This window comes from Caloenas nicobarica, chromosome 6 (genome assembly GCF_036013445.1).
Source record: "Caloenas nicobarica isolate bCalNic1 chromosome 6, bCalNic1.hap1, whole genome shotgun sequence".
Taxonomy (NCBI): Eukaryota; Metazoa; Chordata; class Aves; order Columbiformes; family Columbidae; genus Caloenas; species Caloenas nicobarica.
This window is the reverse complement of record NC_088250.1, coordinates 26,986,229-26,998,390: the sequence shown is the minus strand read 5'-3', so window position 1 is coordinate 26,998,390 and position 12,162 is coordinate 26,986,229. Positions and strand designations below refer to the sequence as shown.

The 12,162-nt window shown below is 44.3% G+C and overlaps 1 protein-coding gene across 6 annotated transcripts in view; it reads right to left on the bottom strand.

The window, feature by feature from the left end:
• BIN1 (bridging integrator 1) overlaps positions 1 to 9,825 on the bottom strand; it is a 98,135-nt gene extending 88,310 nt beyond the window's left edge. For all 6 annotated transcript variants that reach the window (XM_065637567.1, XM_065637563.1, XM_065637565.1 and 3 more), the window contains exon 1: positions 9,639 to 9,825. In XM_065637567.1, coding sequence (XP_065493639.1) covers positions 9,639 to 9,722 — 84 coding nt within the window. In that variant the 5' untranslated portion in view covers positions 9,723 to 9,825. The remainder of the gene's footprint in view (positions 1 to 9,638) is intronic.
• Positions 9,826 to 12,162: the final 2,337 nt, after the last annotated feature.

Below are 12,162 nucleotides of genomic sequence, written 5' to 3'. Positions count from 1 at the left end.
AGCACAGCAATACAGCTCTTTTCAAGTACTGTACCCACAGCCTTGTCCTAAGGGCATCCATCCCTGATAACACACGCTTCCTCCCAGAATCACTTATGTTCACCAAGGGTCAGGGAATAAGGAGAGTAAAAGCCTCCAGCTCGGCAAAAAATTCTGGTCTAGCGACTGATTCCGACACCTATTCGCAGACAAGTCCCAGTTTGCGAGCAGTTGGATGGAACTTATCACTACAGGGCTCTACCATCAACTGATCACGTCAGCCCCAGACTTTCTCTACCACACCAGCCAGCCTCCAAACCCTCCCCTCCCAGCCCTGCACATACAGCTGCTCTTCCTCTCCAAAGAAAGCCAATCTCCTTTTCCAATTTCTTCAGCTTATGTATTTTCATAAAAAATTTGCTGTTCAAAAATAGCCTTGTACCCTTGTCTACAAAACCATTCTTACCAAACCTCTGCAAAAATATCTGAAAACCCTTTTAAGTCTTCTGGAATACAGAATTTTACTTAAACAAACCAGAATCTTAACTATCTGAGACTATCCAATATTTACATTGGAATTGTTTCAGGACAAGGAATGGCCTTTTTCTGGCAATATATAATACAAACACACTGCAGACACTAACAAATCATCATACTGCCTGTATGCATGAAGAGGGCAACATTATCAGAGTGGCTACATTCTTTCAACGGCTCAAGTTTATTAACACACAGCTAGGCTTGGCCTTTCACAATGGCTCAGTCTGAACAGACAGAAAACGGAGAAATCCCTAGTATCCTCCTACTGTAGAAATCAGTTCAATACACAGAAGAATAGTCACTTCACTCCTCCACTGAGGAACCTAGACCTTAAGGAGTGTTTTAATGCAGGACCCAATTATATTTCTCCATCTGAAGGAATTTAAACTTTTCCTGAGCACTGTTCCACTCATAGAACCTGCCATCCCTCTCACCAGAATTTTTACAAAATATATTTTCAAAACAACCTTTGAATCATGCTGTCCCCTGCCACAATAACTCAATCCTCTTTTTGGTCTCTTGTGTCAGAATCAACATTTGGACCAGAGGGGTCATGTTCCAGCCACAGATGGAGGGCAGAAGAAAGTATCTCCCCAAGACACCTCTCAACTGTCTGAAAATTCAAAATTAATGAGGTGAACATATCAATTCCAGGAAAGAAATTCCTTGCGTTTTTTAAATATATTACTTTTTCCGCTGATTTTTTTTTTCCTCTTTTTCCCCCACAATGGCTGAGGAAATAGGAATAGAAATAAGGTTGGTTGTTCCACACTCAGAATCCTGGAGCTGCTATGATCAAAAGACTTACTATAACTTACAGGACTGGGTAACATTATCTACAATGGTTGGTACTAGAGAGGGACAGGACCAGCATTTCTGTTAAGGAAAAAGACACGGAGATCTACATTTTTTTCAAATGTCAGTCATACCTTATTCAGTTATGTCAGTTATACCTTATACAGTATATGTTCATGTCTGTCACTAGCACCATTCCAAATAAATCCAATGGGAGATAATTGTTTATTCACTCTGCAAATACCTTCAGCTCTGAGTTGGTTAAATCATGCATTATTGCTTCTGGCCTGATAAAATGTGCAATCAAGTCAAGTAGCATGAAGTAAAAAAAAAAATTAAAAATAAAATAACCACAAACCAAACACACCACACAGCATAAACACTTTCAGTTGTGTTTTCAAACACTGTGGTTACTGTACCATTGAAGTTCCCTGTCTGTCCCTGCTGCCAAACAAGCACTGCAGTTCTGTCTAACACAGTTTCAAAGCAGTGTCAGCAATTACCCAGTGAAAAATGTTTGTATTTCAGCTATATCAACCTCTAATCTCCCTCCTGAAAAGATAACTTCAAAAAGAACAAAGTTTTTTGTTTAACAAAAAGTTCTAAATCTACCTAAAATACACAAACCAAAGATGATCCCATGAAGAATTACCAAAAAATAAATCATTTCAGAACAGGTTACCAGCTTTCTGAATCTGTATGTCAAATCCTTGCAGAGAGGCCAGTACTTCAGATTTCGATATCTGTGTATCATTAACAGATTAAACACGAACCATGGTTTTCAGAGAGGGATTAGTTACTGTTGAGTACTGCTTTCCTCCTTATTGGTAAAGTTTGCACTCTCCATCCTGCCTGGCAGCCTATATTAAGAACGAACTGCCACCCAGACTTCTCCTTTCTTCTAAAGAAAGAGACAAAAATAAAAGTGACGCTGTCCAGCTTTTATGATTCTCCTAACTGCATCCCTCCAGAAATGCTGGCTTTCAAAAACTTTAACCTTCCAACTACAGGTCCGAGCAAAGTTTACTCCAGAACAGCCTAAATAGTATACAAATTGTGTTATACACGTGTACTTGCAGAGGTCTGAGCAAACACATTACCTATTTCTCGTTTCATAAAGCTGCTTCACAGTGATTCTGGGAGACCTCTGCCTAGGCCTGTGTAATGCCCCAAGCACCAGCTTCCACGTCTTCCTCAAAATATAACTAGTGTCCAAACTCTTCCTCAATGCAAGCTCCCACCATAATCAAGAAGAAACTTTAAAAAATAAACGGGGGGGGGGGAATAATTAAACTGTACAATGTATCCAGGTTGGACAGTTTCTATTCTCATTTACCAGGACTGTTCCTTCCAACCACAGAACTACAGATCCGAAGAGAGGTGCTTTCTGAGTATCAGCTAAGAAACAAAACTATGCAAGCAAGTTGGCATAATAAAAACATAGCCTAAACAAAAGATTCATTAATCCTATTTTCTGCTAGTATTAATAACTGTATTATCATTTTTTCTCTAGGAATGAGGGACAGCAGCACTTGCCAGCTTTGTGAAGATCAAGCAGCTTCAGAGGCTACCAAAGCCAGGAGACGTTTCAAGGGAAACCTGAACTGTCTGAGATCCATCAGTCACTTGTGTGCACCTGCTGAAAGACCACCTGCCAAGATTTGTTCATCCCTTGCACTGCTGCCAACAGTTCAGGAGATTCTGCAGAGGTTCTTCACTCCTGTTCTGACAGTCTTAAATAGTCAACTAACACCATATTGAAAATGGATTTTAACTAGCAAGACAAGGTAAATTACTTTCTTCCTTCTTTCAACACCTTCCTGTGCGAGATGCCCCCTTTTAGCTCAGCAATATGAATGGTACAGGTTCACTGGCATTCATGCATTAAATATTGCAGGTGTTGGAGAAAAGCAAATATACAGTCCCTCAAGAGAAGGCTAAAAAACACAGGCTGAAGTCACAATGGACCTTGATGTGCTATTCTACCTGCCAGCAGCTCCCAGAGGAAGCTTTATTCATATTTTAATATTTGTTCCCATCTCACTGTTCTGAGGTGGAAAATGCAGAGTCTACTGGTCACCATTAATCCAGTCTTATCCCACAGAAGGAGCAGCTGGTCTGCACACCCTGGCTTTGCCAGCCCACTCAGAGAGCCCAGCACGCTCAGCTGTGGCCAGCTGAAGAAGACAGGCCTACGAATCTGTTCTGCTCAGGCAAATCCAGCCTATATTCACAACAATGTCAAGTTGCCAGTACAGCACTTTCTGGGAAGAAAGTCTGACCCTTCCATGTACAGGTAGAAAACCAGGACTGTAAGATGATCCTCGGGAAGCTGCAGAGCTCACACAGCGGGCAGCTCAGGTGTCTGATCACCATCACGATGGCAGGAAAAAATAGCCACTCTAATACCTGTCAACCTAAGCTACTCTCCTGTCACTCCAAAACTTTCTAGAACCAGAGCTTTATGCTTTTGATCCCAAGCAACAGTGTCTCATCTCTTTGTCCAAAGAGTCAGGAACAAAGGAAAATTTGCATTATTCCCCAAGACCCCAGTCTGGCTAGGTGCGGAACACATCAGGCTGCACCCAGCTTTCCTGTATGGCTTGGTGAGCCATGTCATTTGCTGGTCACATGCCAAGAGCATTTGTGATGTTGCAAAGAACATTTACATCTGCAAACACAAAACCCCGCTTAACAATCAGCATGCAGGATGGAGAGGACAGATAGGTTTGATGGCAGACCCCTGACAGGTGAGTTCTGTAACACCAACTCTATCCTGCCTAGAGCCTCAAAGGTCTTCACTGAAAAGATATCTTACAGATCCTACAGCATGAACCTGGTCTCTCAAGAACTGCACTGAAGGGGACTGGTGGTAAGACTAAAACTTACAGGGAAGATAAAGTCACCAGGAATGGGTCTGGGCCTTTTCCAGTCAGAAAATGCATGCACCCATGAGATTCTGATTCTTCAAAGAAATCTCTTGTCAACACCCAGACAGAGGGGCACATTCAGCAGGGCACTGTAAGAGCCCTGCCAATTAAACCATTCCATGGGCAAGGAAACATGTGGAGCCTGGTTTCCTATTTCACCTCCTCCCTGCCCCATGCAGTTTATCCAATACCCAGTAATACACGCTGAGCTCATACTGGAATCATCTGTATGTTAGGGGCATTAATTCAGTCTCCCTCCTCTATCCAATACCTATTTTCCAGCAACCTTTAGGCTCAAAGTACCTTTGAGACTTTACCCATTGCCCAAGCTCTGCATTCTTAAGAAAGCAAGCTAACAGATAGAAAGAAAGAAGCACTTTTGTCATCTTCTGGGGAGCTTTCCAGGAAAAAAAAAGAAAAAAAAACCACCACCATAAAGTTCCATGCCAGACCAGCAAGAGAACAACTCCTGTAGCTGTTCAGGCTTTTTGTAATTCACTAGCACAACAATGCAGATTGCTTATGGTAGGATGGTCTTGTGGCAAAGCCAAACAAAAACCACAGAGGCTTTGAAGAGACAGAAGGATCCTGAAGGAAAACCAATAAGGAACTTCCATCCTCTCAAGTAGGTAGATGTGATACTTCCTTCTCAATAAGAGAGATTTCTGCATCTACCATTTTTTACATAAAGCCTCCCTCCCCATCCTTAGAGGTTCTACAGATCAAGCAGCATCCAACAGGTGAACTCTGGAGACAGCTGCATTTAAAATTGGTTTAAAGTTCTTGGGTACTATTCATTGGTATAGACTCCCACCTGCTTCAACAGGGCTGAGATTTCATTCTAGTTGTTATCACCTGCCATGCTCCACCTCTTGAAGCGTATTTTATCAGGGGAAAAAGTTTTATCACGGCAAACTCAAAATGCAAGCCATGCCTTCTGTAAAACCTGTTCCACCCAAATCACCATCTCCTCATGTCCAACAAGGGATAACATGGGGAAAGAAACAAAGCCTAAGGTTCTGTGAAAGGAAAAGATCCTTTCTGCACACAGCCTGTGCTACTACAATTGTTACATGAGACAAATTAACTGGAAAAAGCATTGGCACATGAGGCTACAGCAGCCTAACGAAAGCAGTCCTCTGCTTTCCTTTTCAGGGCCAGTGTCCTTGGTTATCTCTCCTTGCTAGGCTGCAAATTCTTTAGTGAAGACTTTAGTTTACTGGCATATAAATCTTTCTTTGCACCGTAGTGGGCAGAGAATAAGCATCAGCAAGCCTGGCTACCAACACCTACGGTCAGACTAGCCCTGCAAGACCAGGAATACAGCCCAGCGTCCTTGGACTGTGCAGCCAGCGGGGAGCAGAACTTTGCTCTGACAAAAGGTTTAATCAGGGAAAGCTTGCCAAGAAGGACACGGGTGAACATCGGTGGGACAGATGAAGTAAGCCAAGAACAGAAAGCAGAAGTGACATCTCATGGCAACATGGCAAGTCAGTGGCAAAGCCAACAACCTAAATGACACCCCCTAGCGTAAGGGGGTTTGGATGTCCAAACTAAACTTTGTCAGGTCCTGGAAAAAAGCTTTCCCCTTTGGTTAGGGACTGAGAGGGGAAAAAACGAGGATGTCTTGTTTCGTTGGTACATCAGAGTAAAAACATGAAAAAAATATGACTGCCTATTCATGGCACAGGCACAGACTTGTCATTTTGCCTAGCTTTATAATGAACAGAGAGCACCACTCCGACAGGATACGAACTTCCCACATTCAGTATAAGTTTAGAAAGGGAAAAATAAGTTCATCACTTTCTACTCCTCTACGCACAAATAAGCTTGCAAGGAAAAACTTTTCTATCCATTGTCAACTTTATAATTTATGTCCCCAGATGTGCCTGTTAATCTGGATGCAAATTATGTCATCAGTCAGAGCCTGCACAGCCAATACCCACTTTCCACTCTGAATCTCTGTCTCACCTGCGGGAGGAGAGAAGAGAGCTTGATCTTGTGATGAGGACCCTCACAGCTAGCCAAGCAACAAAACCCCAACCCATGTGCTCCCCGAGCTCAGTCCCCTCCGGGAACCTCACACCAGTTACCCTCATGTGAGTTACCCTCACACCAGGATTGCACCACGTCACTGAGACACAGTTTTAATTTGTGCAAAGCAAGAAGTGTTTGTGCATGTGCAGACTGACACATCCAGAAACAGGACACCCTTGAGAACTCAGGAAATCGGGGAGACTTAAAAATTTTGAAAGTATAAGATAAAAATTGATCACATAGCAGAAAGAAAATTTTTAATCAAGATGATGAATCACAGACATAAAGATAAAACTTCAAATCCTTACTGGCAATGTTTAAAAGACCTTGCAAACACTAGGCTCTCTCCAAGACACCATGACATTGAAGGCATTACAATTCTACACCATTTTAAGAAGTTTAGAATTATGAAAGGTTCAGAGCTCAATGTCTCAATCTGAAAATCTTTCAGCTAACTACAGAATGAACAAAACGCAACTTCCAGCCTAAATCTCCTACCTGTTAGTTGCAAGTATGATACATGAGCTAGCAACAGTTGAAAGGGTCCTTTCTGCTTGGTGGGTTACTCTGGACGGAGGCATCAGCTTATTTGATACATTTCACTGGACAATTGGCAAATTATTGCCAAGTGCTGTACTTGAGGCTACCTTTGAGGTTAAAAGGGTGCACAGCCCATTTGCAGACAGCATAGCCAACCATTCTGCCCCATATTTCCTGCGGAACTGAGAAATGCTCTTCCAAAAATAGGCAATAGTTTTGCTGAAAGGCTCAAAACAAACAGTATTTCTGAAGGAATATCTTACATACTTCACATAATAGCCATCTCAGTGGGGAAAAAAAGGATGTGTACAGTGTTTCACTGCAAATTCTGCATTGCACAATAAGACATCATTCTTTGCTTAACACAAGGCTTAAATTCACCATGAAGGAAATCGCTGAAGTCAAAGCCTCAGGGCTCAAGTTGGGAGGGAGATATCACTCTGAAGGGAAGAATTTTTATCCTACGTTCAAATCAAATGAGGATACGTAAGAGGAACACTGTCAGCTTGTTTAAGCCTCAAATTATACTTGCCTCTAAAAGGAAAGTTCAATCCCATTCAGCATTCCTTCACAAAAATCTAATACATTTTTAAGTTCTTGCTCTGTTGCATGCCCAGATCTACCACTGCCCACTTCTGCTTACCTTTTTTTTAAAATTTTTTTAAACACCTGGCCTGTTATCTCTGTATATGTGGTTTACCCTTCCTGCTCAACATAGTATCATGCATCGCAGTTTAAAACAAAATACCACAAGGCTAACACCAGGATAATGCCATAACCACTGGTGCCTTCATCTTCACTTGCATATCCAGCTGCATCTTTCCTCAGGACCTTAAAGTTCACATTCACATGCTTGCCTCAGTGAAAGTCTGTTCCTTAGAGACAGGGTAAAACACCTAACACTCCATGAAAGAGGAACTGTTAGAGATGAAGCTGTAGCAGTATGAAGGGGCCAGTAAGGGATGAAGCAAGCAATGCCGTTTTTTTATATTTTGTGACCCCAGAAAGCAAAGTTTTTTCATGTGTATTAGGAAAACAACAGCCAAAGAGCCTAGAACTTTTGTTAACTTTTTAAGTAAGTGCTTTGGGTTTTGTTTTCCTTTCCTCATTAGAGGGAAAAGGATCTGTGCTTTTTTCCTGTGTAAAGGGACGGACAAACAACTGATTTCAGATTGTGCAAATTACCTGCAATACACAGCTAAACTATCAACTATTATTGTTGTTATTCCTACATCCCCAATCACCATCAGGGAATAAGCAAGGAAGTGAACTGGATCTCCAGTTGAGAGGAATTTGTAGAAAACTCTCTCCCTAGGAAAAGAACCTGTGTGTGTTCAGATAAGAAGCCTGGGAAGGGCCTGGCAGGCCACACTTGGCTCCAAGCTGCAGCAATAAATACAATAGCTTCCTCAGCAGGCCAGGAGCTCAGCCTTTACCACCTACCTTAATATTAACTGAAAATATGGTTGCCATCTGGTGGCTAACTCAGAATGAATTTAGCATCTATGATGAGTTCAGAGTAGACCAGATACCAGCAGACAGATTACCTGTCCCATCCCCTCCTGAAGCCGCAGGAAAGGGTAAAACCACAGATGTGGCCACACTGGCTCTCAGGTAGGGAGCAGAGCCAGGTCCCTGCCGCTGCAGCCAGTTCCATACGGGATGTGCCACTCACTTGGGTTTTCTCCCAAGCGGCCAGGTGAGTACAAAGCACACTTCTAGTCTCTGTAATTGAGCTTAAACCACTGGAAGCTGCATGTGCAAAATTAGGCCCAACAGGTTTGGGTTGCCATTCTGACCCAGCAGCATTTTGTAACAGCGTCAGCAATTGGTACAAGGCTCAGGCCAGCGCTGCAGCCAATCCCAAACCTCCTAGATTAAATCTAGCTGCTAAAGATAACTCCCAGGGAACCAGAGCAGCAGTGGGCAGATCTGTTCACCCTCCCTCCCTCGAAGATGCACCAGTCCTTATTCAGTCAATGTCATCTCACAGCAAATCACTGAAAACCAAGATGAGCATGCCCAAGATAAAAGCAGCTGATCAATGTCCCTGCGTAAAGCGTCCAATAATCCCTACGCAGAGCAGGCAGCTGGCATCAGATGCAGCGTGCCAGAGAGATGAACGTGACAAGTATCCATTGCATATTCCTGGCACCTTTCACTGGCACAGGCGTGGGTGGAGAACAGCGAAAGGGCTCCCGGGATTCAAAAAACACCCCTCCCTCACCAGACACAGGCACAGTGTTCAAACCCAGTATGGTTTTTGCCTTACCACCATTCCAATATCTGGAGCTCAAGGTCAGTAAAGCAAGTCGCGAATATCACGCTATGCTGTTAGAACATAAGGAAGCGCATGTTATCTCCTTTTCCTCACCGCCTTTGAGGCTGCGTGTTTAGCGCTATTGCAAAATACAGTACTGCTCTTGAAACTGCCGCATAAAGCACAATCTAAATACCATAGAAAGAAGGTCTCCTCCTGCCGAAACAATAAGCGTGTTTAAAACAAACGTGCGGCGCTCTGTCCTCCCCGCCTCTCCCAGCCGAAGCCGATGCCATGTTTCTGGTCATCCTGAGCGCGCAGACGGAGGGCAAACCCGCACGGCTCACAGCTGCGGAACGCTGCGTTCTCGGGATGCGAAGGGGCCCTACATCCGCAGGCAGAGAAGGCAGCTGCCAGCCCCTCGGGGGCATCCCAGCTTTGGGGTAGGGGGGCATCCCAGCTTTGGGGTAGGGGGGCATCCCCGGTACCCGCACCGCTCCCCCCCCGCATCCCGGGGAGGCGGTAGCCGCGCACCGCCCCCCCCCCCCACTCTCCCCTACCTTCTCCTGCGCCCGGGTCAGCTTCTTCTGCACGTTGCTGGCGATCTTCCCGGCGGTGACCCCCTTGCTGCCCAGCTCGGCCATCTTGCCTTCTCTTTTTAACGGGCGGCTGCGAACGGCGGGCCGGCAGGAAAGGGGGGGAAAACCCGGCGGGCAGGCGGCGGCCCCGGTCACCGCCGCCTCCCGCCCGCCGCCTTTTAAAGGGACAGTGCGCTCCGCGCCGCCTTAAAGGGACCGCGCCTCGCTCCGGGAGGTGGCAGCAGCGGCACGGCTGGGCATCCCCTCTGTGCTGCTGCTGGAAGGCGGGAGAGAGAAGTGGGGGCAGGTGGTTGCCAGATTTTCCCCACCCTACCTGTCTCCTCTGGGCCAGGCTGCGGCGGGGAACCCGCCGCAGCCTGGCCCAGAGGAGACAGGTAGGGTGGGAAGAGCTGGGAAGCATCGCAAGGAGGGATGCGGGATGGAGGGAGAGATGCTGAGGGGCCTCCTGGTGAAAAGATGTGCCTCCCACAAGCCGCTAATACTTAAACACATCTGAGGAATATTACTTAGAGATGCTGGCTCTGTTAGTCTTTCTTAGTAGTCACGGTCACATAGTGCTGTACAGTAACAAGCGATTAACCTCAGGTAGGGGATGCTACGAGTTTGCTGTTGTCTTTTATCCTGCAGTAAAACAGCATTCTTGCTGGTTCGAAGAGATTTGTATCACTAATTGCTATCACCGAGTGTCCATACTTCTAAATCTATACAGCAAAGGTACTTTTAAAATTATCCCCGGATCTTTACAAACACAAGTAAGAAATTTACGTCATTGGGGAGAAGGTATCTGTAAGTGAATCAAACCCATGATTTTTAAAAGTGAGCTGAAATTTCAGAAGATTTCATCCTTTAATGTACCAACCTATTACGGGACCCAGGTAAATGCCTTCACCTCAGCCCTGTCTCTGAAAACTGGAATAATCAATCGACCAGCTCATCTCACAGTAGCATTAGGATGGCTAATTAATTAATGTTTGTACAGAACTTTGAATGTGCTGTGGTAGCAGCTTTTTACATGTTTTTGGATTTGCACAAGAATTTGGATTCAGCATGGCTGCACATGATGGCTGTTCCAGTTAGGGAGTAATGGTGACAGTGGAGTGGTTTGTGTGTCTCCACTGAAGAAGAAAAACAATCATGACTGCACAGAGCGCTTTATATGCCAAACTTCCCCTGAATTCCTGCTACCTTAGTCTGCATGGTATTGTCCTTCAGCTGTGACTCAACTGCTTTTCAGTGTTGTTGCTCCTGGCCCAAATATGCACCCTGCCCCTTGCCTGGACTTCCCATCTGCCTACACCCCAACAGGGCTTTGGTTGTGTTTTGCTAGACCTACTGTGCAAACGGCTTTCATGAAACTATTCCTCCACAAGACAGGACGAAGTTCTGCTTCCTGGAATACAGGAAGCACCCCAGTGCTGTTTCATATCCCAGTACTCTGCCCCAAAATTTCCGTGAGTTCCACACACTGGGGCTCGGTCAGGTGGTGGGGAAGGTTCCTTCTAGGCCTGCATCTGCACACTTGTCTTACTGCTGCTTTGTGGGAGCTCACATCTGCTCTCTGTGCACGCATCACCCAGCACAGTATCAACCAAACCAATTCTCTGCAGACAATTCAGATATTTAAGGAACTTGCATTTGCCCTTGTTTGAGACTTGCATCTCTTACACCTATTTTAATTGAAAGATGGTACCAAAACCTACCTGTGTTCCAAAAAGATTCCACACAGTCTCTGTTTTGTCAGATGAAGGCTTATCTCCAGAGTTTAACACACATGGGGGTAGTGTAGCACTCACTATTGTGATCTAAAGCAACAGAAAAGTGTTGAAGGTGATTACTTGAGAGCTAGGCCAGATTTGTAGTCTTATATTTCATTTACTGTTTCCCGTTTCTGCTTCAGTACGATTTCTGTTCATTCAGAACATGGAATAAAAACAATTGTCTTGCCAGAGCCCTTAGAAACTGTGGGTAGAGAATATGTCAACACCTCTTTGTGAGGCTTTCTGAGATAGTGCCTCTGCATTTCTTGCCTATTATGACAATGGCTTTTTTTTTAATGACAAAAGCCCTCATTCAGAAACTGGTTTAAATCCCTGCCATACTCCAATTATGTTAGTAGCCATACTATTCACATTTAATAAAATACAACCAAAGCACGTGCCTAGGTATCAGAGAAAAGTACAGTGACATATTCAAACTCAAGCACATGTATACCTGTGGTGCCACACTGTATTGCAAACTGTAATTTTATTCAATTACTTTCTGGCTTTATGTTTAGTATTCATATTTCTGTGTGTTTTTCTGTAGATACACAACTGTGTAATTAACTCAAATGTTTCTCATTTTGCCCATAATTTCAGCCTCACTAGGTATTTTCATATTACTGTTCTTGTCCAGTATCATCTATAATTTTGCAGTATTTCACTGCTCGGTATCTTCTGGAAACATAATTAATATCCATTTGCTTTGTCTCTTACCCCTTCTCTTC